The 27,196-nt window shown below is 38.8% G+C and overlaps 1 protein-coding gene across 1 annotated transcript in view; it reads right to left on the bottom strand.

Annotated features, from left to right (window-relative positions):
* The window catches only part of Rp1 (RP1 axonemal microtubule associated), a 113,113-nt gene that overhangs the window by 51,579 nt on the left and 34,338 nt on the right, over positions 1 to 27,196 (bottom strand). The window contains exons 6-15 of the mRNA XM_041657697.1: positions 20,337 to 20,488; positions 19,451 to 19,529; positions 14,904 to 14,979; positions 13,380 to 13,456; positions 13,254 to 13,285; positions 12,969 to 13,098; positions 10,627 to 10,718; positions 8,504 to 8,680; positions 6,552 to 6,764; positions 375 to 552 (exon numbers count right to left, since the gene is read on the bottom strand). Of these exons, the coding sequence (XP_041513631.1) occupies positions 375 to 552; positions 6,552 to 6,764; positions 8,504 to 8,680; positions 10,627 to 10,718; positions 12,969 to 13,098; positions 13,254 to 13,285; positions 13,380 to 13,456; positions 14,904 to 14,979; positions 19,451 to 19,529; positions 20,337 to 20,488 (1,206 nt within the window). The remainder of the gene's footprint in view (positions 1 to 374; positions 553 to 6,551; positions 6,765 to 8,503; positions 8,681 to 10,626; positions 10,719 to 12,968; positions 13,099 to 13,253; positions 13,286 to 13,379; positions 13,457 to 14,903; positions 14,980 to 19,450; positions 19,530 to 20,336; positions 20,489 to 27,196) is intronic.

The raw sequence follows: 27,196 nt of genomic DNA, 5'->3' as shown, positions 1-27,196 counted from the left end.
TGATATTGATAGTAATGTGTGATCTTGGGGATGAACAAGAAGGGAAAGGTTATAGCTTAAAAGCGATATGCTTGATTGTCAAGTTGACACGGAATTAATTGTTCTGGCTGTTCTGTGTCAGCTGGACAAAGCTACAGCTATGTGCACACACAATTTATGTTTACAAAGGGCTTCAAGACAGCCAAAATTCTGTACTTTATATTAATTACTTGGAAACTTGTGGGGAACAGACTTCATTGTCTTTCTCACATCACTTTTAGCATTTTTATAGAGAAACAGTCTAAGGATGGGTATTTTCTTATTAAAACTACAGAGAAAGTTTGAGACATTCTACACAGACCCTTATAAAATCAAACAACTTGAAGTGAACATACACTGGATGACACGTGGGTAGAAGCAAACACTCTCGTCTTTAGTGTAAATGACTGGTTTGGCCTGTCCATCCGGTTGAAGTCCAACAAAGAGTCCTGGACTCTTCAGGGATTCCAGACTTACAGATGCGTTTTCAAGGTTCCTCTTGATTTTAAAATGACAATCAGTATCTCCAGTGCCCTGCAATCAATATGACATTATTTCACAAATATGGATAAACACCAGACAGAACTGGAAACCCCTCATTCTCAAGAATACTTTTCCTTCCTTTTCAAGCCATCTACTTAAATCTAAAGCCTTTTAAAACTTTTTTCATAAGGTTAAATTACACAGATTAATAGAAATGGGTTAAATTAATATGTAAGAGTTAGCCAATAAGAAGTTAGAGCTAATGGGCCAAGTAGTGATTTCATTAGTTCAACTTCTGTGTGGTTATTTTGGGGCTAAGCTAGCTGGGTGGCCGGGACAAACAAGCGGCCTTCCTGTTACATTACGCCATGGAAGTCACAGAAGGTTTATGAATATATTGCAAAGGTCTTTAGAGCTAGCTCTTTAACACATTTCTTTTATGTCAACAAAACAAGTTTTAGCATTTACCCACTTATGCATTATTTTGTAGTTTTTAAATAACAGTCTAAAGAACCTCATTCCTTCTCTTTTTCTCCAGTATGGAGCCTTGGGCTACTCCTTTATTTAATATTTCTTTTTAGTGCACTTGACTTTTTAAAAGAACCTTAAATTTTCAAAAAAAAAACCTCAGAAAGATGGTATATCAGTCACACCTTTCTGCAGCCGTCACCATCTTATTTGTGCTTATTACAAAATGAGTCAACACTGAAGCATTATTAAAGAGATACTATAGGGGTATTTCTTTTATGTCAGCCCAGTGCCCATTCCTACTCCAAAATACCATCTGTATACCCCATCAGCCTTCATGTCTCCACGGGTTCCTTTGTATACCCCATCAGCCTTCATGTCTCCATGGGTTCCTCTGTATACCCCATCAGCCTTCATGTCTCCATGGGTTCCTCTGTATACCCAATCAGCCTTCATGTCTCCATTTGGCAGTAAGTTTATCAGACTCCCCTTGACTCTGACAACCATGGAATTTTCAGAAATACTGGTCAATGGTTCGGTGGGATGCTCACTTTTAAAATGTATCTGTTTTTCTCATGATTATAGGATATATAGAACATGGTAAGACTACAGAGGAGGCACCTAACAAACTTCACCATAAGGGTTTTACACTGTCAAATTTGCATACTGTTCGCACAAGAAGAAAATTGTTATGCTAAGCCTGGGCCTGAGATATAGGGAATCATGTTTCATCTCCTTGGAGCCAGACCTCTTATGCAAGTTTCTTCTATCTTGTTCCAACCTGAAATTTCCCAACCTAAGAAAAATTAAAGGAGAATGGGTTTATTGTGGCTTTGGTGAAGACATGGCCACAGGCAACAAGGGCATGCAAGCAGGAGCGGGGAGATGATTGTTCTCACTGAATCTACACTCAGGAGAAGGAGGACAAGAAGTGGGTCCAGATTGTAAAACCTCAAAGCCACCCCAGTAACATATTTTCTTCAGCGAGACACCATCTTCTAAAGATTTCATAACTTTCCCAAACTGCACTGGCATCTGGGTAGCAAATTTAAATACATGAGCTCATGGGAAACACTTCATATTCACAGCACGCAATAGCTTACACAATTTACTCAGAATTCTTCTACACAGAAGTTTTGTAACTTCCCATTTATTCATGAATATTTCTTTCAGATTTAGGGTTATAATCACTTGTATTATTATTTATTACTCAACTTGCTTCACATTTGGCCACTGTGATCTTTTCTACTTTGTTTCTGTGTAGAGACAAAACTATTAATACCGGAAACTAGCATTGGTCTGCAGAACAGAATCCTGTGATACCAGCCTTTGGCTTTATGAACTTTTTTCAAGTTTTGCATCTAGATAACCAAGGAAGAAGTGAAATTAACAACCAGATAATCTAATAAGGTAAATAAGCATGTGGGTTAAGTGTCATCTTTATTACCGACCTATAATAAATTAATCATTGAACTGGTCAGGCAAACCAAGATACTATTTTACAAAATATACTATTTTAGAGGGAAAAATTAAGCAGGTCAATTAAACAGTGAGCATGTACTCGGACTATTCATGTACTTACATACAGTGTAGATGTTAGTCAAACTGTGTTTCATTTTTATAATCTAATCATTCTTCTAAACCTTAGGTCTTCTGTAAATAAACTCAATTCCTGCACAGATACCAAATTTATGGGCTTTATTTTGCTGTTAAACACAGCACAGCTTTCCTACTGAATATTGATGTCATGTTGTACTGAAGGGCTCGGAAAGCTGCCCTTGACTCGCACAATTTAAAGAACCTTTCCCAGAGACTTATCTTCCCTGCCAGCATCAACACGCGCACCCCCTTGTACTGTTGCTCTTTTCACACTGGAGCCTAATTGCCTGTTATCACTCTTTTAAGTAAAACTAAACAAGGGAAAGGTGTGCCTTACTTCATTTGCCACAGCTCTGCAAACAGGCCGCCTCTACCGCCCCACGAGGCTTGACTGTTTGTTCACACTGTTAAAAATCTCTGTTGTGCCAGTGTAAGTGGTTTGAGTAAGGCCGTTTTCTCTCTCCTGTGATAATGAAAAATGGGATTATTCTCTCTAAAATTCATCATCCAGGAAACTTCTCCTGACTACTGTCCAAATCAATCCTCTCTTCAAGCCTTCAAATAAGCAGTTGATAATAACTTAAATGGGATTTGGGGTTTTCTATTTTCTCTAGATTATGGTTGCATACATATTTTTAGTGGCACCTCAAGGAATGCAATTTCTATCCTTCAAATGAAAATCTGAGAATTAAATTTAATATAACTAAATTTTAAAACATCATAGTTTCCTTCAGTCCTTTTTTTTAAAAAAAAAAAACAAACAACTCTACCTCTAACCCAATATTAACCGAACAGAAAGTATGTTCATTCTATCTACAAAAGGTTATTATGTAGCCTCTTCATATTAACAAAAATAACAGACTACATGAAGCCACTGTAGGGTATCAGGTGCAGGTTTTTGCCATGCATCTATGACTATGTTCTTGTGGTTATTTAGTAAAGAAAAAGTCCTAGTGACTTCCTCCAAAGTGACATTTTTAACTTCTCTTTTATTCAGTATTTGTTGAGCACCTACCAGTGGTAAGGCTTCTAAATGTGGGGTATTGTAATAAATAAAGCTACTATGTCTTTTTCATTCTATTAATGTAGATTCTGTACGTTCAATATCACTAATGTTCCAATCAGCCTTTTCTTCCAAGATGAATCGCTTGATGTGATATTCCTTCTGCAAATCTGTGTGATTCTGATAATAAAATCATTGTTGTTATCTTCAAGGCCCTCTGCACATATTGAAAAACTAATATGTAGCCTGTGGTCTATAGTAGCATTAAATGTGAAGACATTTGATACAAAAGTTAAGCGAAGTATTTTAGGTTGCATATGGCTATACACAAATAGGACTTTATTAAATCCATTTCTTTTAAAATGTTTGACTAGGTAAAATATGATCATAAGTACTTTCCTAAAACCAAGCAAAACTCTGATTAGGTGTTATACTTTGTACTCCACTGGTCTAACATTGTGCACAGTTAATCAGAACTCACTTAGACAAACCATGTGTATGCAGGCTCACTCATACTATTTCAACTTCTTAAAGACATGAATTACCCTGAAGTTTTTATTATTTTCAAGTATCTTTTGATTGAAGGGAAAAAATAGATAAATCATCAATGATAGAATAGTTTTAGTTTCTTCAAACTGAACTGTTATCTTCCCCAGCATCCTGACAATGCAAGATATTACCTGTACCAACTTCGCACATTGGTACCCTAATCTTGTTTGCTTTCTACTCCAACAGTCCTTTTTATGTGCATTCACTCTTAGTGAGACGGTGAGCTCAACCCATGCTGTTCTGAGGCTGTCTCTTCTTAAACCGTCCCCCGTGAACTGCGTGTTGTTTGCTATGAACCTAATCTCTACTACATCAAAACCTATTAAAGTGATTTACTCCTACAGAATAAACATTTTCTGGTGACAGAAACAGGAACATTTGTAAGAGAATCAACATCACTTGGTTTAAAGGTATGTTTACCTATAAGAAATGTTCTCGGATGTATGCTGGCAAGAACGATGGAAACAGGCATGATTTTATTCGATTCAATTTAATGCAGTAAGCAATTTGTGAAGCAACAGTCAATACCAGGCACTCGGGCTTTTAAGGCATAGTGATATGAGCATGCATTACTATTTACCTCAAAGCACATTTATAGCCCCTTGGAGACAGTAAGCATACTTTGCCTCAGTCTCTAAATATACACAAACTACAATAATTATGGTAATGTTCTCATTGTTTTCAAATGCAGTGCCGTTCCAGAAAAAGCCTAATGATGCCTGTCAGATACAAGGAGAGAAATGATGCTCCTCGCTGCTACACATTAATAGCCACAGGGGAAAGGAACACAGCGTCTTAGCTACAGGAACCCACTGACAAAACATTCCATGAAGAATGTCAAGTCACATAACCAAACCTAGTTATTAAATATATTACAACATGCGGAAAATGCTCAAGGGAAGTAGTCAGATATTTTTTAACTCTAGAAACAAATAAAGAGCAAGTTGTCATAGATTAATTGTGTAAGCAAGCAAGGTATTTTTCTCAGCCAGTTTTTTTTACTGGCAGGCTGCATATTCTAGTTAATAAAAGAGAATCACTCATTTTATTTTTATCTTAAAAAAGTAATCATAAAAATCTTAAAATAATCACAAATCTAAACTTTTATATATGAAAAACCACCAGTCAGCTCTACTTTAAAACCTCAGCATGCATATCCACTCATGAGCAGTTTTTTTTTTTAATCAAAAAGCTGGAGGCAGAAATAGGTACAAGGAATTAATCATCACCTTATCACCAACCCACCCTACCATGAAAGGTACATCAGACAAGTGTATTCCGTCACTGGCATCAGAGTCTGCTTCTTCAGGATTCCAGCATGTATTGTATACTGAAGACCAGCTGAGACATTCAGTCACAAGGATTGAAGAACTAGTAGATTCTTGGACTTCCCATTCATAACCAGTCATTGTTAAAGGATTAGCTAGACCACAGCCCACAAGCCATTGTAATTAATATCCCTTCTATATATACAGAGATTCTTTCTATAAGTTCTATTACTCATTAAAATAAACCATTTCAAATAAGAATAAAGATAAGAAATTTCATTTCCGCTTAAAGGGAGGGGTGGTGTATGCCTGTGATACCAGCACTCAAGAGGCAGAGACTTGCAGATTTCCTTGTTTGAGGTCAGCCTGGTGTATATAGTAAATTCCAGACTAACTAGAGCTACATAATGAGGCTCTATCTCAAATTTTAAGAAAAATCATATATGTCCCTCATCCAAGCAAAATCATTCCTTTATAGTACTTTCAATTGCCTTGTTAAGGGTCAAGATTGCTAATGTCTAACTTTCACTCAGAATTTAAAATTGTTTTGCTAAAAATGTATGGGGTTTTCAGGAGTGGGGATCCAGGCACTAAGAAGCGAAGGGAGACAGTAATCTGGGACATTTTAGAGACTGACTTTGTGGAGTAGGCTTGCAGACCCGCGATAGGGGCAAGATCAGAGACCTCATTAGAAATGTAGGCAAGCATTCAGGTGTGGTGACTGCACATGCCTTGAAGCCTGGAACTCAGGAGGCTGAGGCAAGAGGACAGGATCATGAGTTCAAGGCTAGCCTGAATAGGAAGGGTAAGGTAAGGGGAGGGGAGGTATAGGGTAAGGTGGGAAGAGGTGGAGACCTCATCTTCTAACCAGAGTCTTTGGCATCACGATCTGCTTTGAACACAAACACAATCCCTAGTGTTCTGTATGTGCACAATATTTCATAATCACTGTGGATTCAGTCTTTGTCTGAATCCACCAGGCCCATAGTTACCCTCCCCGCTCATTGAAACACCAGACAAAGACAACATGCCACATATAATATCCAATTTCCACTGTATTTGTAGATAAAGCATAAAATCAGTGCACTCAGAAAGTGCTGTCCTTATGGCTATTACACAAAACATCCTAAACATTTGCTGGGGGAATTAAGAGAGATGCTTACTGTTCCGTTACAGTGTCCATCCTTAATCCTCAGATACATCCGTGCATTTTTCACACTTTCAAACATGCAAATCCCAGAACTAACTCTGTGCACTCTCCAGTAGGATTGTTCTGACTGGTCGCCTGCTCCAGTGCAGGTCCCACTGGGCTGTAGACACAGGGCCTGACACAAGCTTGTAGCCAGTATAACCACAGCGCTGTTGAGGAATACTCCCTTCCGGGAAACAAACAGAAAAGCAGTGAGTGTTTATTCCTCTAGAAAACTATCAGGGAAATATTATTTCAGGGACAAACACACAGCTGAAATTACTGCTGAAGGGAGCGAGGTAGTAAAGACATTAACGTTACCCAAAGTGGCTTAGCTTGGACCTCAGTTTCTAACCAGCCATCTCTAAGCCTTGGAGCATCAGGCCTGAGAGGAGTGTCTGACTGTGTATGCAAGCTGTGTGCCAGCCAGAAAGTGGCCGTGTGGACTGGGGTGGGGACTGTGTGGCACACCTTGCCAGTTAACCTACTGAGAACATGGAGACTAAGCCCAGCCACACGGACTCCTTAGGCTGTGAAATGTGGACGCCACTGCTCAGGTGAAGGTTCCTGATCAGGAAAGTTCCTGAAGCACCTCTGCAAGCCAGCACTGAGAAACCATCCCTGCCTGACTCCATTGTGAAAGGACAAGGGTAACTCTATGCTTGCAGCTTTTCAGAGGCTCTGCTCCACATGTCTCCCATTGTGCAGATGTGATCTGTATTCTTTTTCTGTGATAAGCTGAAACTCTGAGCATGACAGCTGGCTCCTGGAGTCCTTCCAGTGAATTACCAAGCCCGGATAGTGAGCCCAGGGACCCAAGCTGCAGTGGGGACAGATGTGAACAGATGGTGTATACTGTTCTCTCTAACAGCACACCTGGCTTGGCTTCTACAGAAGCAAAAACAGATACATTTCCAGAAGAAAAATGTTGATGAATATTTTGTTTCAGCCTTAACATTTTGTATCTTAATTCTTAAACTCAATTTCTAGTTTTCAAAGCTAGTAAAATGATAAAAAAGGTTCAGGGAAGGTATTGTCAAACTATATCTTATGTTATCATAAGCCCAAGGAGTTAAATAGAAAAAGATCACATGTTTACTGCTGTAAAACACATATATACACAGAGAATAAAATAACTTGTTTCAATGCTATTGAACTTAGGATGAGTTAAAATTACTCTCTGTTGAGTAAAATAATGTGAGAAAATATTTATATCGATAATGATAAACTATTTGAATGGCAAGCTTGGGTTGGAATCATGATCCACCTTTGACTAATTATGCTGTTTTTGGCAAGAATCACAATATCCCTGAAAGTCTTTGCCTTTACCCTTAAAATATTGATGATTTTATTAAAATTAGTCTTGTATATGTTAAAGCTTTCTGCAAAGGAACACAAATAAGCAATCCTATAAATTACAGTTACTATATTATAATGGTATTATATTATATTAGAATAGCTTATGTATATATAGCTTTTATATATACACATATAGAGCATATATATATATACATATATATATATATATATATATATATATATATATATATATATATATATATATATGCTGTAAAGAAAGAGACATAAGGATTAGGTCATCTATCTAACAATCAAGGAGTACAGATTCTAAGGGTTGGGAAAGTTCAATACAAGAATTGCTAAGGTTCCATGAGGAATTCAGATCTGCAGTTTAACCTGCAACCCCCCTTAGACACAGGATGTTACTCCCTTCACAGTCTCACTGCCGCTGAAAATGCAGCCCCAGCACTGCACCCAAAGTCAGTAAGCAGAGTGACAATGTCCTCAGGGTCTCCCTTGTGGAAAGAGATCTGATTACTGCAGTAAACGCCGGCTCCACACCTTTCAATAAGGCAGAAAAAAGTCGGGGCTGGACCTATAAGCCCTGATGGTTTTCATCGAGTTTACCTTAACAAAAACCACGAATTCTTTTGACAGCTCTGCATAGCCTGAAGACGACTCGTCAGCTACTTTGCCATGACGATCAACAAACAGGGTGTGACCAGGACACAGGGCAGACTCAAGAAGCGCACAGCGGTTGGGCTGAGAAAGCACTCGCAGCTCAGTGAGAGCTCCTCCACTGGCCTGAAAGAGAATGAGAGAAGCCAACCCTGAAGGAACAGGGAAGATGATGGAGTTTAAAATCTCTAGACAGCAGTGTATATGCTATATAGTCCCTGAACTAGGCATCCCTTCAGGCCTTTGTCACTCTCACTTACCCAGCCTTATTGGCAGTGACTTGTTCCAAGGATATTCTTGTAAGCAAGAGCCCATGAAAGACTATTGCTCACAAATCAGCCTGGTGTCAGGACAAATTCTCGAGATGTAATGTGCATTTCATCCTCACTTATTCTCCATTTAGTTATTTGAGTCCTTGTAACATAAGACTGCTTGGAACTGAACAGTGAAATTAACAATTTGTCTCATTCCTATGTTTTGTTTTTAAACTAGCAGAAGACATTCCTGTTCCTGGTCATGTTCGAGGACATTCATGCCCACTCTGTGCTCAAGGGAGGAAGCAGGGCTCTCTGGTAACTCCTGAATGTTGTGCCCAAGACTCTGGGTCTACCAACCTTGAGAAAGTTCAACTAGCCAAGGGTGATAGGTTCCCACAGGATTGTTGGCCTTTGAGAAACCATTCACGGTTATCTAAGAACAGCACAGTGAGCAGAGTGGATCAAACCATAAAGTCAGAGGCTCCATGCCAGTGAGATCTTATGTGAAACAGATAAATTCTGACAGTAGCTGACAGAATTCCGTACCGGTAGATTGCATCCTAGCAAATAAGGGCTTAGACTTCATTCAATCTAGAAAAATGTAATGGAACTATTTTGTCAACTCTTTTTTAAAAAAAAAATAGTGGAATTGTTTTCTAGGGCTTTCTTTTTCTTTTGTTCACTTTTTTTTGGTGTGTGTGTGTGTGTGTGTGTACACACACGCACACATGTGCAAGCGTGCATGTGTTGGGATGGAGAACAGAGTTTTATAGGCACTGCACACTGAATCAAACACTCAGCCCTCTCATCTCTACAATTACCTGACTAGAGTCCATACAGATCAGACTCATATTTACTAAGCACTCACTAAGGACTTTTTCATGTACGCTGAAGCACATAGTGCAGGGTGTCTTTCTAAATCCAAAGCCAGAAAGAAAGAAAGAAAGAAAGAAAGAAAGAAAGAAAGAAAGAAAGGAAGGAAGGAAGGACTTCACAGAGAACAATAGATTGGTCAATCCCTTAGCCTAAATTGTAGGCCTACACATGACATTAGAAGTTTCCTTCCGTTAAACGTGGGTTTGAGTCACTATGTAACATGTGCAGAAGATGTAAAATGAGTCAGATGCCTGTTTCTATGTTCTATATTGCAACCCTGGAACCTCAGTCCTATATCTCATGTCTGCATCTGTTAAGCCGCATAACATTAGTTCTCTCATCAGGTAGAAGAACAGATTAAGCAGCATTATGCGATTAGGATTCAACACACTGCTCACCAACCATCCTACGTGGTGGCATTTTAAAAGAAATGCCTTGCACGCCCTTAAAAGTAGTACATATGTTGAAAGACACTTTTCAAACCTAGACTAAACAGCACAAAACAGAACTGGGTAAAATTGTTTATTTTGTTTCTTTCTAACAGTATGATTCTTAAATCATTAAAAAACAAACAAACAAACAAAGAAACCTCAGGTAAGCTCCCAAAAGAGCACTGAAAACTTGAATGTTATCTGCCTATTTCAATTGCCATTTACACCTCAAATTTTCAAATCTTTGTGAAACAAAATAGCAATTTAAGTTTCTTGAACCTAATATAGAAAGTAAAAGTGACAAGACAAAGAAAAGGGGTGATTTGATAATTTTATGACATAAACCTACATAAGATAAGTCACGTACAATGCATAATAACGAAAATATACTGCCGACTGCCATGATGTAGCACACCTGAAAACCCCACATTCAGGAGAGCAGGGCAGGGGCCTGGGTTACCTACGTGCGCTCTGTATCTCAAACGCTGCTACTCACCCTTCCAGTGGCAACTCCATTGTCAAGGGCAAGGGAGAGATGCCTCATCTCACGGCTTTGGAAAATGCATATATTCCCTTTGTTGAAAACCACATCGAAGAGACCTAGAAAATATGCTTAATTATTTAGCAAGTAGTACATTCTTTAAAAGCTCCTTTCCCTTCCATTATACACTGAAATCTTACAATGGTACACTTTAAAGAGTTGAGTTAAATGTTTGTAACTAGTAAAAAGGAAAAATATTTACCACTATATATATATATGAAAAGCCTAAGGTATAGTATATACTTTGGCTTTCTGGGATATAATATATTTGAATAAAATAAGTCCTAAAATAATGGTTTCTTGACCCATGGCTCATTTCATTTCCTAATAAATGTGCAAAATGTATTTTTCTCTGTGTGTGTGTGTGTTATACCTTACATAGGAACACACATAGGTAATATAAAGTATATAGATTAAGACATAATATGATGTTTGAATGATTATTTCATTGTAACAAAATTTGATTTTCTAAGTAGAACCTGTTTTTCCTATCTATCCAACTGACATAGCCCACTTTGCATTAATTAAAACCTGAAGATCGTCACAGCATATCAAAAGGGGGAGGACTATAGCAACTATTCAGTGATGTAAGTTCCTAAACACCCAATTTTTAACAAGAAACTACCCAACTTACATGTACAGATTCACATAGCATTGAGCAATGCAATTTATACATTAAATATTTATATTTTTATTATGATTAACTACATGGTAAGTAGTTTTCGCTAACAGCCAGGACTGATAAAGAAAATAACTACAGACTGCTAAAAAAAAATTTAAAATTCTATGTATTTACATTTTAATTCATTTAAAGTCACAGTTTTCAAAGTGAATTGTTCAGCAGATCATTCAGAATAGAAAATGGCTTAATTTAACCTGTAACTGATATTTTGTCTTCCCAATAAAGTGCATCTTAATGGTTTATAATTGAACACATTTATGAACTTAAATAATACTGATGAATAATTACAGATAACCCTAGAGGCTGGGGTGTATCAGTGATGCGTTACAAACACCTTCTTCTTCAGAGCTCCCTGCTTTATATATCTGGATCTCCTGTGTAGGACTATACAGTCCTATCTCACCTAATGAAGAAGGCAATCTGCTAATGTGCCATTAAGTGATGTCATCATTGTACAGAGACTGTATATTTATAGAGGTATAGATAGCATATGCACCAGTCAGGGGTATGACAGGGTCCATAACTGAATGTGGGTATATAATATAAATTTTATTCATGAACTGTGAGGTTTATTTGTGCCTGTTGAATGTGGGCTGAGACCACGGCAGGCACCTCATGTTGGTCCAAGCATATTTATCTCATGTCTACTAAGACTTGTGTCCTACAGAAGCCTGAGTACAGGGGAGGAGAACAACAGAGTGCAGAAGGGTATTAAAAACATCGTGCCCTGGGCTGGAGAGATGGCTCAGCAGTTAAGAGCATCGCCTGCTCTTCCAAAGGTCCTGAGTTCGATTCCCAGCAACCACATGGTGGCTCACAACCATCTGTAATGAGGTCTGGTGTCCTCTTCTGGCCTGAAGGCATACATACAAACAGAATATTGTATACATAATAAATAAATTAATTAAAAAAAATCCTGCCCTGCAGGACAGCTGGAAGGAAAACAGGGCCACTACCTTTCACCCTGCGGTAAAAGGTGCCTGCAATGGGAACAAGACATCAGGATCTCATCTGAGACGAGCATGCTCCGCCAGACAGGAACTTCAGCATGACTGCCTCAGGGATACCCCAGCCATTTCTGCTGGATATTTTAAGGTGGTTTAATGATGCTTTCCTATCTGTCTTCACTTTTTTTCTCTTACTGGATACCTCACTGAGAGGAAAACACTGTTCCTCCCAGGACTCTTCATTGGAAAACTCCAACAGGGCTTCTCCTGCCATTTCTGCTGCATGTGGTGCGGACCTGACTTGATATTCGTTCGTCTGCTGCTTGCTATTTGTCCTCTTCTTGCTTTCCTGATTAGGCTACTCCATTCATTCAACTAGATGCTATACGTGCTCGGTTCTATGACTATTTTCTGTCTATTCTGTCATGTTTTGCTTGTTCTTCTACTTTTACTTGCTATGTGTTTAAAGACTTACTCATTTAAAACCAAAATCCTGTCATGGTACATTCTCAAAAATTTGGCAATAGTAAAAGATTTCTGGGTTCATAAATCAAATGTCTAATGAATCAGAAGTGTTTCTGGCAGTGCCCACCCATGTTGCTTCACATAACTTCGCTGCAGTTGCATTTTTGAACATCCAAGAAGCTCACTTTTCATATCATATGAGAGAATCACGTTACCATATCTGTCTGTCTGCTCTCCCAGAGCATCAACGGTGCCGTCTGGATGCAGACGGACAAACCCTCCAGTAAGCTTGTTGTAGAACTGAAGAGTATTTCCTTTCGTGAACTTCCAGCTCTCAGCAGCCCACTAAATATAACCAAAGCAGAGATTATCTGAGAAGGCAGGAAGAGAAGAAACTACTAATCGGTAGTCCTTACCAAAGACGGCATACTGTTTTTGTTTAATATGTCAAATGGCTATTTGAAATTATTTGTACTAAACCATTTGAAATAAAACCTTACTGTTTCTTTTTTCTTAACTTCTAGCTTCTTCCCTGTAAACAAAAAGATGGTGATTAATTTGAAGGCTTTGTTTAGCATCATAAACCTGACTTTCTGTGTGTGTTTATGTGTATTCATGACACTCACTCACAGAGAAGACAGTGTTATCCCTAGCATACATTTCTCTGACAATTCTGCCGTCATCTTCTCCTTCGTCCAGCCATCTGTGGAAAGAAGAATGTGTCAGCAGTTAGCAAGCTTTTTGTTTAGCCATTGGCAGAAAAATACACGGGCACCGAGTTAATGCAGGGCACTGACACAATGAAGTGCAGATGAGGAGGGAAATCCTTAAATGACAGGAAGGGTGTGAGGGAGGAGGAAGAATCACCCATCTGCTGAAGAGCAAATGTGTTCTTCAGTCCACAGGTGAGTCAGTCCGTTCTGCTGCTACTGCCAATGCATAGATTTTATATCTGGTGAGCTAATAACTTGATCCTGTTCTCTGGCTACCAACTACAGTTCAGTTATTTAGACAATGACGACTATTGTTTCCATAGAAAAGGAGGAAGGAGAGTGCAGAAAAATCAGTAAATCTGTCACTGCTGCTAGAGAAATGAGTCAGCAGTCAAGGCCCACTAGGAATGGGCCAGTGATTTCATAAATGTTGCTGTTAATATTTATTGTACAAATTGATTACTTTGTAAGATAAGTCTCATCAGAAACCACATTTTCATATCAATTCTTACTTTCCTACCAACATATAAAGGAAAATCATGCTTTAAGCTTTTTAAGTCTCATCAGAGACCACATTTTCATATCAATTCTTACTTTCCTACCAACATATAAAGGAAAATCATGCTTTAAGCTTTCTCAAACTTTTCCAAAGTATTCAGTTTCAGTCACAAGGAATGATTGTACGTAAGACTGAAAATATTTTTCCATAGAAGAAGTGGCGCTAAAGATTAAAGTCCTCAGACTTGATCGAGGAAAGTTTGCTTTTAACTGAATGGCAGTTAATGGAAACTTATGGTTGGTCTAGGTATTGAGAGCCAAGTGACTGTTGAGAGGTCCTCCTTAAACAGAATAGCCATATTACCTCTTCCGAGGCCCAAAGAGGCTTCACGGGAGAGTGGATAGAAAGAAGAACTGGATGGCAGGAAGGGCTATGAAGTACCTTTGATAGATATGACACGGCTGTGACACCAGGGAACTCACAGCAGCTGCAGGTGCCTATACAAGACCAAGTCTGCAAGCACGCAGTTATAACTGGGATTCATGCAGCCATGCCCAGGGTAGGTAATGGCAATTGACGTCTGCCAGGAGATAACCATTGTCTATAGCTCCACACACTCATCACACACTCATACACATGTGCCTGGTTAAATCTAATGGGAAATAAACAAACAAGAACTAACAAAAAAAGTGAAAATAGAAAGGCAGCCCATAGGAGGAGAGTGGAGGAGGTTGGTGGGATGCAAGAAAAGTAATAAAAAGATGGGGAGATGACTAGGACGTAGAACTATCAAAGAACAAATTAATAAAAAGGTTAATTTTCATAAATGTTATATACAAAACCTCAGGAACCAGGAATAATCTATAAGCTATCTAGTTCTCACCAATACACGAACTTAGAACTGTCTGATAGGAACTGACGTGCCAATGTAAACACACCTGTGACAGAAAAAGGCATATTCTTGGTTGGTGGTAGGATCCCTGACCACAACATCCTCGAGAAACCAGCCATTTCCTAAGAGCAGAGTTGAGAAGATAAAATGTATTAATGAATATGTAGAGTATATGGGTTATGACATGCTTTGGGTAATAGGTCTCAATTCTAAATATATTCTGTGCAGCTTAAATCTCTACTACTTCCAAAAAACTATTTGTAACAGAAGGATAATGACAAATATTTAACATGATTCAACAGAAGTACAACATTATTTTGAGAGTTTTATGACATATGTTTCAATATGACTTTCCAAATAAATATAGAATAATTATCCCCCTGATTTCAGAAATTACATTCATGATGCTAAACCAAACAATTTTAAGAATATATATTTCATGAATTAGTACTTTTTATATGTCCATAAAATTACCAAGATTTCCCAAATATTGTAGAAGTCTATATAAACAATATATACATTTTTAGATAAGCTAAAAATAAAGCTACTCATAATGTATCTAAGGACTCAGACAAGTAAAGGTTGGTATATATAAAGACCATCATCTCTTTTTAAATGTTTAAATTCTTATTAATTTGCAAACTAAGGTTGGATAAAACATAATTTTATTTATTGGAAATGATAAAGTATTTTAACTACTAATAGTTGTTTTGTCTGCAAAGATACATCCTAAAATAGCCCCTTTAGCATCCTAAAATAGATGAAACTCAAGCTGATGGACTAAGGCTGAACAGCTTCAGAGCAAAACTTAACAAAGGTGTATATATTCCATACTTTCTTCATCCATTCTTCCATTGAAGGGCATCTAGGTTGTTTCCAGGTTCTGGCTATTACAAATAATACTGCTATGAACATAGTTGAACAAATGCTTTTGTCATATGATAGGGCATCTCTTGATTCCCAATTCCCAAGAGTGGTATTGCTGGGTCCAGGGGTAGGTTGATCCCGAATTTCCTGAGAAACCGAAACACTGATTTCCACAGTGGTTGCACAAGATTGCATTCCCACCAGTATGGGATAAAACCGGACTCTCTGAACATGGCTAACAATGAGGGCTGATGAGAAGCCAAGGACAATGGCATGGGGTTTTGACCCTACTTCATGTTCTGGCTTTGTGGGAGCATAGCCAGTTTGGATGTTCACCTGCCCAGACATGGACGGAGGGGGGCGGACCTTGGACTTTCCACAGGGCAGGGAACCCTGACTGCTCTTTGGACTGGAGAGGGAGGGGGAGAGGAGTTTGGGGGAGGGAAAAAAGGGTGGGAGGAGGGGGAGGGAAAAAAGGGTGGGAGGAGGGGGAGGGAAATGGGAGGCTGGGAGGAGGCAGATACTTTTTTTTTCCTTTTCTCAATTAAAAAAAAAAAACCTTAACAAAGGCAGTGTGGCCATCCTGGTCTGGTCTCTGCCCTGCTCCATGCCTCCTCATGCTTCCCTGCCAGGCAGTGACACCCTCCCCACAGTTCCCTGGACTGCTGGTTTTCAAGCTCCAGTGAGCATTTGAGTCACTGTCACCAATCATGATAATGGGCATTGCTGGTCCATTCTCAGTTGCTGGGTCAAGAGGGTACGGAAGCCACAGGCCACCATGACCAAATGTCCCAGTCTGTGCAAGAAAGGAGGAGGCTTACAGGGCATGATATATCCTGTATTGAAATCATAACAAATTCCAGCAAGTTCCCAGACCACTTCAAAAATTAGTCACAAGATAAGTTTTATAATCCACGAGCCATTCCTAACTGTCACTGCCCCCAAACAATGTTATTTTAATTTTACTCTGAAGTGCTACAAAAAATACTCTTTTTTTTTAAAGAAAACTAGAAAGTTACTAGAACTCTAAAGCAGGTTTAAGAAGGAACAGAGGAGCCGGGCCGTGGTGGCGCATGCCTTTAATCCCAGCCCTCAGGAGGCAGAGGCAGGCGGATCTCTGTGAGTTCGAGACCAGCCTGGTCTACAGAGCTAGTTCCAGGACAGGCTCCAAAGCCACAGCGAAACCCTGTCTCGAAAAACCAAAAAAAAAAAAAAAAAGAAGGAACAGAGGAACCTAAGTAGTAGCATTTTAAAGAAAAACTTTAAGTTTTTTGTTTTTAAGTTATATTAAAATTATTTTTATTAAATATTTTTCATACAGCATATCTTGATTATGTTTTACTTTCCCCAGCTCCTCTAGATCCATCCCACCCAACTTAATGATCTTTCTCTATCTCTCTAAAAAACAGAAACAAAAAATAAATAAACCAAAAAACAGGAAGACAAAAAAATGTCAAAGCAAAACAAAAATCCACAAGATAACATGGAGTTCATTTTACATTGGCCAACTATTCCTAAGCGTGAGGCTGCCTGCCCTGGAGTGTGGTTGACACCTAGTGACAGCCCATTGAAAAACACACTCATTTTCATTTCCAAGCAGACATCAATTGCAAATAGCTTCTTGTTACGGGTGGAACTTTGTCTCCACTTCCCCTTTCAGTGCTGGGATTTTTGCCTGCTTTGAACCTGTACAGATCTTGAACATATTGTCATGGTCTCTGAGTTCATCTATGCATCAGCAGTGTTGTGTCTGGAAGACAAAGTGTTCTTGGAGTGCTACCCCATCTCTAGCTCCTTCATCTCTTCTTTCACACAGATACCTGCCCTAGAGAGAAAGGATTTCATGACGACATCCCAGTTAACACTAAGTGCTCTAAAGTCTCTCACTATCTGGACATTGTCTATTGGTCTCTGTGTTAAATCTAATTTACTGAAAGAAAATTATCTGATGAAGTCTGAAAGATGCCTTAAAGGGAATGAGGAATTGATTGTGCAATACCAACTTTGCAAGTTAACAAGATAGCACAAAGCTGGGTCTCTGCTTCATGAAAAAGTCTGCTAGACATTCTGCAGGACACAGAAGAAAATCTGCTAGATACTATGGGCCTGTAGGCTGAAGATGGATGCCCCAAAGGTACAGAAGAACTTTGGGTGACTGTCCAGGCAGCGAGATGTCTCTGTCAATTCTAGAGTTTTGGAAGTTGCTTACAATGTACTTCCTGTTAACTTATGTAATATTATGTGCCTGACTAACTGTCCAAACTTTCAAATATGATAAAGTTCTACTGTGTGGGATTTTTTTATTTCTTTTTGACTCTTCATATATTTACTTGAATGCCATTTGTTAGATAAAGTCTCACTAGTATCAACGCCTCATTGAGAATCACTAATGTTAACAGGAATGTCCACAGAAATTTTCTTTCCTATACCTTTTAATTATTGTCACCTTGAATTTTACTCTACTGTATAAGATTATGAATAAACTCCAGTTTTATTTACATATTCATATTACATCATACTCATGTCATAATTGGATCTGTCATTTTCAATATTTTTAATACTTTATTGTTTTTAATTGAGCTATATATTTTCCCCACCCCCCTTCCTTCCTACCCTCTTCCTTTCCAACTCCTCGCATGCCCTGTGCTCCCAATATACTCAGGAGATCTTCTCTTTTTCTCCTTCCTAGGCAGATCCATCTATGTCTCTCTTAGGGTCCTCTTTGTTGTCTAGGTTCTCTGGGGTTGTGGACTGTAGGGTGTTATTCTTTGCTTTATAGCTAAAAGCCACTTATGAGGGAGTACATATATTGAATGAGCTGGAGAGATGGCTCAGCAGTTAAGAGCACTGCCTGCTCTTCCAAAGGCCCTGAGTTCAATTCCCAGCAACCACATGGTGGCTCACAACAATCTGTAATGAGATCTTGTGCCCTCTTGAGGAAGAGACCTGGTTAGTCATCCTCATCAACTTGACCATGAAACCCAATATGGATAAGTTCTAAAGAACCACTGTATAAAGGCTGCCCATGCATGCTTCAGCATTGCCAGGGCATAAATTTCATTTTCTTTCTTTCTTTCTTTCTTTTTCTTTCTTTCTCTCTCTCTCTCTCTCTCTCTCTCTCTCTCTTTTGTTTTTGCTTTTTTGTTTTTGCTTTTTTGTTTTTGCTTTTCAAGACAGGGTTTCTCTATATATCTATGGCTGTCCTGGAACTCACTCTGTAGATCAGGCAGGCCACAAACTCACAGAGATCCACCTGCCTCTGCCTCCCTAAGTGCTAGGATTAAAATCAAGGAAGCAGGAAACACAGTCAAGTCCTTGCAGTCAAGACAGGTGTCTCAACCCACCTCCATTGAACAATGAGAAACCTTTCAAGAAATATCATTGCCAGGAGACACTCTGGTTGCCTCCATCATGGGCATGATCCACAACATCCACAAATTACCTCTTTCTAAAAGATTCTGGAATCCCAGGCCGATCGTATGGCATCCACTAAATTAGTTAATACCATTTTGAAGAGAAATACATCAATTTAGTAGGAGATGTGGGAAAAATATTTTTATTCCAATAGTATGTAATAGAATCTTCCTTTCCTTCCTTCCTTAGACCCTTCCTTCTCTAAAGATTATCTTTCAATAAGATATTCCATCTGTTTACTAGATGCATGCGGAGTTTCATATAGATGGAATTGAAGCAGACATCCATAAGAGCTCTGTGAATGAGCCTTACCTGGGCCGAGTCCGTCATGGCCTATCACAATCTTGCATAAATTTCCAAGATTTACAGCTTCTAGGAAGAAGGTATCAATCTGCAATCAGTAAGAGAAAAACTCTGATTAGATGTAGATTATAATTTTGATTCTCACCACGAACATCTAATCTATGTAACTTCTGAGATCAGTAACATGTATTCTGAAAAGCCTTGTCTGTTGCTTTATGCTTTATGTGGCTGGATAGGTCCTATAGTTCATGGCTGTCCCTCAGCTTTGCTTAGTGTCCCACTGTATACCCCCAGGTTACAAAAGCAAAGAAAACATGAAAATTTTAAGGCTGATCTCTACTCAGTGCAGGTGACGCTCACCTCCACCTCTTTTTTCTTATTTGAAATTTTTAGTCAGGCCACCTAAGAGGAGTATCATCTGCATGTTTAGACTTCCTTCCATTACAACAACAGAACACTCAGACCAAAATCAGCCTGTGGAAGAAAGGATTTGCTTGACTTCTACATCCCCATCACCCTCTGCCATTGAGGGAAATCCAGGCAGGACCCCATGTAGGAACAGAGGCTTCAATCATGAAGGCAAGCTGCTCACTGCCTTGCTCTTTTTGTGAATAACCCAGCATCACCTGCACAGAGGTAACCACCCTCACACCAACCGTTAATCAAGAAAATATTTCACAGACGTGCACGCAGTCAAATCTGTTAGGGGAAGTTCTTCAGTTGGGGTTCCCTCTTGCAGAGCATCTTTAGTTTGTCTCATCATGGCAAAAAGTAACCAGCATACCACCAGTGACTGTGTGATTCAAATGTGTAGACTGGCCACTGCAGCAAATCCCACATGCTTTTACCACAATCATACTTTTAAAACCAGACAAAGTGATCTTTGTTTACTTACTTGTCCTCTTAAAAACTTTACAGCGCTCTTTGATCTAGAGAGTTTCCTGGATCCTGTGTCTCCTTTCTCCCCATAGATAGAAAGGTAGACATTGGCCATTGTTCCCGCATTCCAGAGCTCGCCTGTTGTAATATACACCTCGTATTTGGTCACTGACAATAAAAGAAAATAAATTTAAGTTTTAAGTGCCACGAGTTACTGACATAATTGAAAATCAAGGTTATAAATATGATCGAGAACCCAAACTTTAGGTAAGATGTAACAGAATATGGCACCTAGGTACCACCAGGCCATGCAGCCAAGGATGCTCAACAGAACCATGGGCATTCTGAAGTGACCTGCTGAAGAGGCACGTGGGAAGAAGACGAGGTGTTAAAGTAGCACCATGCAACAGGTTGGCATTGTTCTTTCTTCAAAGTTCTCCAGCCTGGATGCCGTGCAGAAGAAACTTGGCAAGAGGCGTGAGAGCTTAGACTCAAATTACTATGCAATTACAAGCAAGGGCTACAGCTATTAATATAAAGACAAAGGAAAGACATTCTACCCTCCTCCCCATTGCCCAGCCTCTGAAATCCCAGTGCTTCCTCCCAGAAGCCTACATTTTGAAAGAGAGGAAACTTCCGTTCTGTTTAGTGGAGCTACATTGCAACAGACTGAGTCATCAACCCCCAATGCCCATTTTTCTTTTTCTTCTCTAGACACAGGGAGACTGGAAGTACATAGGACAATACAGTTAAACCCAAGCTTTTCAGCCACAGGAACAGAAAGATCTGGGAACTAGAAAGGCTTTAAGAACTGAATAGATATTTGAACCACAGTTCACAAGAGACAGATTGGAATTTGTGACCTGGAACTAACCAATGTAGCCAACTGCACTCTAAAGCAAAACTATTAACATTCTTTATAAATTTTATTGAACAGAAACTCATATCTGCAGTGTCCAAGATACAGTATGAAATTCCTCAAGACAATTAGCAATCATAAAACTCGCAGCTGTCATGGGTAAGGAGGCTAAAGAGACATGGCCAGTGAGGTAGCAGCACCATTGGCTCACAGCTGACGGCTTCCAGATGACACTGGTGTTATTATATAGCAAGGACTTTAGAATGTCTATCATACAAATGCCCTCACTAATAATTATGAAGGCTCTTAAAACAAAACAATCAAATGAGAAAGTCTCAGCAGCAGAGGAATAGAAAATTTAAAGAAGAGCCACGTAAAACCTTCAGAACTGTCAAAACCTTCCAAAGTCAAATTTTGATTTCACTGACTAGTCTCATAACCAGACCAGAAAAGGAAGACACCAATGAGAAACGTGTTGAGAAGTGACCAGACGCTCCTGAACCTGAGGGAGAGGAAAGGAGCTAATGTTCGTGCGTGGTGCTCCAGAGGCAAGAAAGATGGATGTCAGAGTCCCAAGTGCTCTTTCCCTCCAGCTTCCCACCTGAGTTCCATCCTTGGTACTTGGGCATCAGTGACCTTTGCACATGTGCCAAACATATAAAGGTGGGTCTTGGAAGGAGGAACCGCTAAGATCTATATCTATTTTGGAGTACAGCTACTTTTGCAATCACCCTCTGTGGACTAATAACGCTTCTCTTAAAAGTTATACCTGACAGATATGAGCAGTCTAGTTCTAGATCGCCGCATTAAAGTCACATTGTTCTTTGTTTCCCTAGTATATATAAAGGTTAAATTCACAAGTGACCAGGAGCAGTGTCACAACCCTGTAGTCCCAGATAGTCAGGAGACTGAACCCTGAACCTCAAGGCCAATCTGGGCAATGTATTATACTTTTAGAGTAAGTTCCATTTTTAAATGCTATCTTCATACCAAAATTGTGTTCTATTTAATGGAATTTAGTCTAAAATTGTGTGTGTGATAATTTTTAAAAGCATCATTGGGAAAAATAAAAAACAAAAAATCATCAGACCTATCCATCTCTCAATCATTCTATTTTTGCCAGTGGGGAGTCTTGCTTTACATTAATGGTGGCCAAGCCATGGCAGGGTAATTGTGGCCATGTCTTAAAACAGAATAATAACACTGACTAATTCTCCTTCTGACAAAGACTTTGTAATACATAATACTACCTGACAGAATTTTCCCACACTGGACTTTCTTTCAAAAGTATAGTCTTCTCAAATCATGATGTTGCTATATCAAATATATTAATGTAGTCTTGTAAATTGTAGACTATTGTTCCTAAATTCTTCGCTAAGAATACTTCCTGTTACTAAACCATTTTTATACATAAAAGGTAATTGTTCATTTTTTAAGGTTTTGTCCTAAGATTGCATCAAGAAATTCAATCACATCACATCTAATGTCTTAGTTAGCGTTTCTGTTGCTGTGATGAAACACCATAACCAAACGGCAAGTTGGAGAGTAAATGCTCTATTTGGATTATACTTCCACACTACTGTTCATCATCAAAGAAAGTCAGGACAGAAACTCAAACAGGGCAGGAACCTGGAGGCAGGAGCTGATACAGAGGCCATGGAGGGGAGCTGCTTACTGGTTTTCCTCCATGGCATGCTCAGCCTGCTTTCTTGTAGAACCAAGGACCATCAGCTGTGGGGGACACCAGGCACAATGGACGGGGCCTTCCCAAATTAATCCCTAATTAAGAAAATTCCCTACAACCAGATCTAAAGGAAGCATTTTCTCACTTAAAATGCCCTTTTTTTTGAGATAACTCTAGCTTGTGTCAAGTTGACACAAAGCTACCCAGAACATCTACTTGAATTGTGTAGCTAATCCTGCTAATCCTCCCATGACTGCTTTGAAGTCTCCAACTTCTGAAAGTCAACCTTTAGTGTTGCAATCAACTTCTCCAAACTACTGTTAACATTGAATTTTAATCTCTTCCTATCAATAGTGAATAATCATAATGGCATTTTGAGTGGTAGCTTCTTTATAGGAGTTTTGCTGAGATCTTCCAGAAGAATCAATATCTACAACAATCACATGAAACGTATTTCTTAAACTTTATGACTTAAAGTAGAAACAATTCTTTGGTCCATGGGCTACAGACAGTATGTTGTGATAGTGGCATGAAAACATTAGTCTTATTGCACATCTCCATCAGAGCTATTGGCTGACCAATAGCATTGTCATGAGCAGTAATATTCTGAAAGGATTTTCTTCTGAGCAGTGTGTTTAAACAGTGGACTTAAAGTATTCAACAATTCATATTGTAAACACATATCCTGTCATCTAGGCTTTGCCGCCCCATTGTAGAACACAGGCACAGTAGACTGAATATCAGCCACAGTAGCTCTGGGATTTTCAGAACAGTAAATGACCACTGACTTCAAAATAAAATGGCCAAATGCATCTCCTAACAAGAGAATCAGTCTGTTTTTTTAAGTTTTGAAGACAAATAATGATTTTTCTCTGGATAAGGAAGACTCTGACCGCATTTTCTTCTATCACAAAGTGGTTTGCCTGCATCTCCCACCTTCCAGGAGAGCTTTATTACAATCTAACAGTCTTCATCACTTCCAGCTGGACCTGCCAGAGAACTAGCAAAGGCTTCTGCATCAGAGCCAACTGCTTCACTATACCTTCATGACAGGGAAATACTTTCTTTTTTTAAACCTAACAAAACAACCTCTGTAGCTTCCAACTTTTCTGCAGAAATCTTCACTCTTCCTTCAGCATTCACAGAATTCCAGCTTGACAAAATCAAGCTCTTCGTCATGGCTAAGCTATGACTTTTTTTTTTAACAAGTGTAACGCATCCTTACTTCATTAAATAAATGAAGCATAACACATGTAACACACCTTTACACATCCAGTGATATCCCATAGCATAAACAAATGGAAAACATCTTTACCTAGTTAAAATAATATTCTATGACAGAGGCATGTCATGAGGTGTGGGCTTTGAGGTTTCAAAAGCCCACCACATTCCTAGTTAGTTCTTTCTCTGCCTGTGCTTGTTGATCTAATGTGAGCTCTTGATTTCCGTTGCAGCATCGTGCCCACCTGCCTGCTGCTGTGCTGCTCTATCATAACAGTTAAGGACTTTTACCCTCTGCAACTGTGAGTCCCCAAGTGAAATGTATTTTTTTCTCTAAGTTACCTTGGTCATAGTATATATTCGTGACAGTAAAAATGTAACTGAGACCAGCATGAACACAGACATGTTGGGATTGTGTGGCCTGAGCTCTCTGATGGAGAAGCTGCAACACTCTAGAAGTTCCATTTCGGGTTATTGCACACGGTTGAACAAGGAGGCAAGTTAGCTAATCTCAGTTGGAAGTCTCTGTAGATGAGAGTCTTCAGGCTGTATCCATCCATGGAGTAGAAAGCTATATTGGACATTTTTTCTCATGCTATCAACATCCCCACATATGGACCAGTTAAGAAAGCATTGTGGGTGATTTGATTCTCTGTGAGGACCACTAAACTTTATAACAGCATTAGTGATAGTTTGTTCCTATCATTTGTGTATTTACTGTAGCAACAGTTTTCATTTCTTTCAAGAGATTTTCATTCACTGTCTGAATAACTGGTTGCAAAAAGCCTGTTTTCAAGTTCTCTGGGCCCTTGACATTCCTCCCTCACTATACTTGATCACTTCTAACTTTTTTATTTAAAATTAGGCATGCACTTAGCCTTAGATTCAAACATTTAGAGGCCACTCTAGCATTATTAATTGACCCAGCTTTAATAATGTTATACCTCAGGCAATAGAGAAGCCTAAGAGAGGGAGATAGGAAGATGATTTGTGAGCTGAGCAGTGCACACACACACATTTGCCCCCATTAAGTTTGTTGATTACGAACATAGTCTGTGGTGCCTTAAAACAATTATAATAATAACATCGAAGATCACTGATTACAGATCATAATGAATAAACATGAAAACATTTGGAATATCATGAAAACTCCCAAGCAAAATAAGACAGGGAAACACACCAAATGAACACGGCAACTATAAGACAGGTGCAACAGCGTTGTCAAAACCTTCAATTAAAACAAAAAAAACGCACATCAGGAAAATAAGACATGCTTGCATTCTATGCTTCAAATTTCCTTAAGAAAATAAAAAGCAACGAAGCAACTCATATTGCTAACCCCTAGAGAAGAAGAGAGAAAAGGGAGGTCAGAAAAATGGTGGTCTGCCACCTTCTAATTAAGAGTGTTTGTTTTGCACACAAGAATGGAGAGAACAAATAAAAAGTGAACTGGAGATGTCCTTACCAATTGACATATTAATCACTTAGGAGTCAAATTTAGAAACAAAAACACAAAATAGTTGGTTCATTTTTCAAATGTCCGTTCGTCATCAGAGAGAGCTCAAAAGCAAGCCTAGATCTGCATTCTCCTAGAAAGACCATCATGATGACACCAGACCAGTCAGCTTTATGACAACCACAGTAACTAAGTAGATTCTCCTGCGTTCAGCTCAGCTCTAACACCAGAGGACACACACTGAAGCTGGTGAGAATGTGCTGCATTTTTCCGTGGCTGAGCTCCTCTCCAAGCCTAGCGCATATACTGTGACTAAGTTAGGTGTATTCCTGGGTATGAAAGTGTTATTATTCAACATCAACACAATGAAACACATTAGCATAATTAACAACAAGCATCACATAATTATCCCATTAATGTAGGAAATGTTTGTTTTAAATATCTTTTTTGCTTAAGAAACAAAAAACTTTCCACATAAGAAAACCCTTCAGCCAAACTGTGGAAGTAGGCCATGTCTGGGTCTGTGACCCTACTAGGGTCTGTGTTGATGTCAGTGACTTCTGAATTTATAACAAGTCTCAAAGAGAATGAAATACTTAAAACTCAGTTCACCCAAGACAACAAAACACTTGCCACTGGAAACGATGAAACATACTTACTTCCTCCAATCTGCATTTTTTTGTTCCATTGTTCCTTCTTTCCTTAGTCCCCCTTGCCTTCTATCCCTTTTCCTTGAAATCTCATACCCCAAGGTCCCTTCGCAGTTTCCTGGCTTAAGGAGATACTCCAATTTATGTACACATGTATCTAAAGATTCACAGCTAAAATCACTGCAATGTAAGAACCAACAGATAGATAGTCCATGCTTATAAATGAAGGAATTAATATTATTTAAATGCCTATATGATCCAGGGAAACCTAAAGACATAGTGTAATCACTATAAAAATTCAGCATAAAATTTATTGAAATAAAAAGCATAATAAAATACATTATTATCTAGATTGAATTATCTCTAGATAATTAAACTACCTTGAAGAACAAAATGTTCTCACTACTTCGTTTTCTTGATTTTAAAACATGCTACAGAGAAAAAGTAACACAGCAGTCTACAAAATGATAGAAATGAATAATAGAGAGCACAGCAGCAGCACTTAAATTCAACACCAAGTCATTTCAGCAAGTATGAGAAAACTGCACAAGAGGGGATGGCAACTTCTTCAGTGAAAGGTGCTGGTGAGCTAGCTATCTACATGAGAAATAATGAGCTAGTCCCTTATATTATACTCAGAAAATAACTCAAAATGCACTGAGGACCTACACACAAGATCCAAGATAATAAAATGCAAAAAAATACAGAGAAAAGGATGGTAGAACAAATTTCACATTGATTTTTCAGGCAAGAGAACAAAATAATAGGCAACAAAGGCAAAAGCAGAGACATGCACAGGATATTAAACTTAAAATATTCCACACTGTGAAAGGAAAAATCAAGAGCATGAATAAGTAAGCCATAAAATTGTGAGAAATAATTGCAAATTGTATATTTATTATGGGGATTGGATACAGAAAATAGAAGGAACTGTGAAACTTGACAAAATAACAATAAGACAAAAAATTCATAGTTTGCAAAAATAATAGACAATTCCTCCAAATAA

The sequence above is a fragment of the Microtus oregoni genome, unplaced genomic scaffold (genome assembly GCF_018167655.1).
Source record: "Microtus oregoni isolate MIOR12 unplaced genomic scaffold, Mior012 000008F_ref0000371, whole genome shotgun sequence".
Taxonomy (NCBI): Eukaryota; Metazoa; Chordata; class Mammalia; order Rodentia; family Cricetidae; genus Microtus; species Microtus oregoni.
The sequence above is the reverse complement of the archived record's forward strand: the minus strand, read 5'-3'. Positions and strand labels throughout refer to the sequence as shown.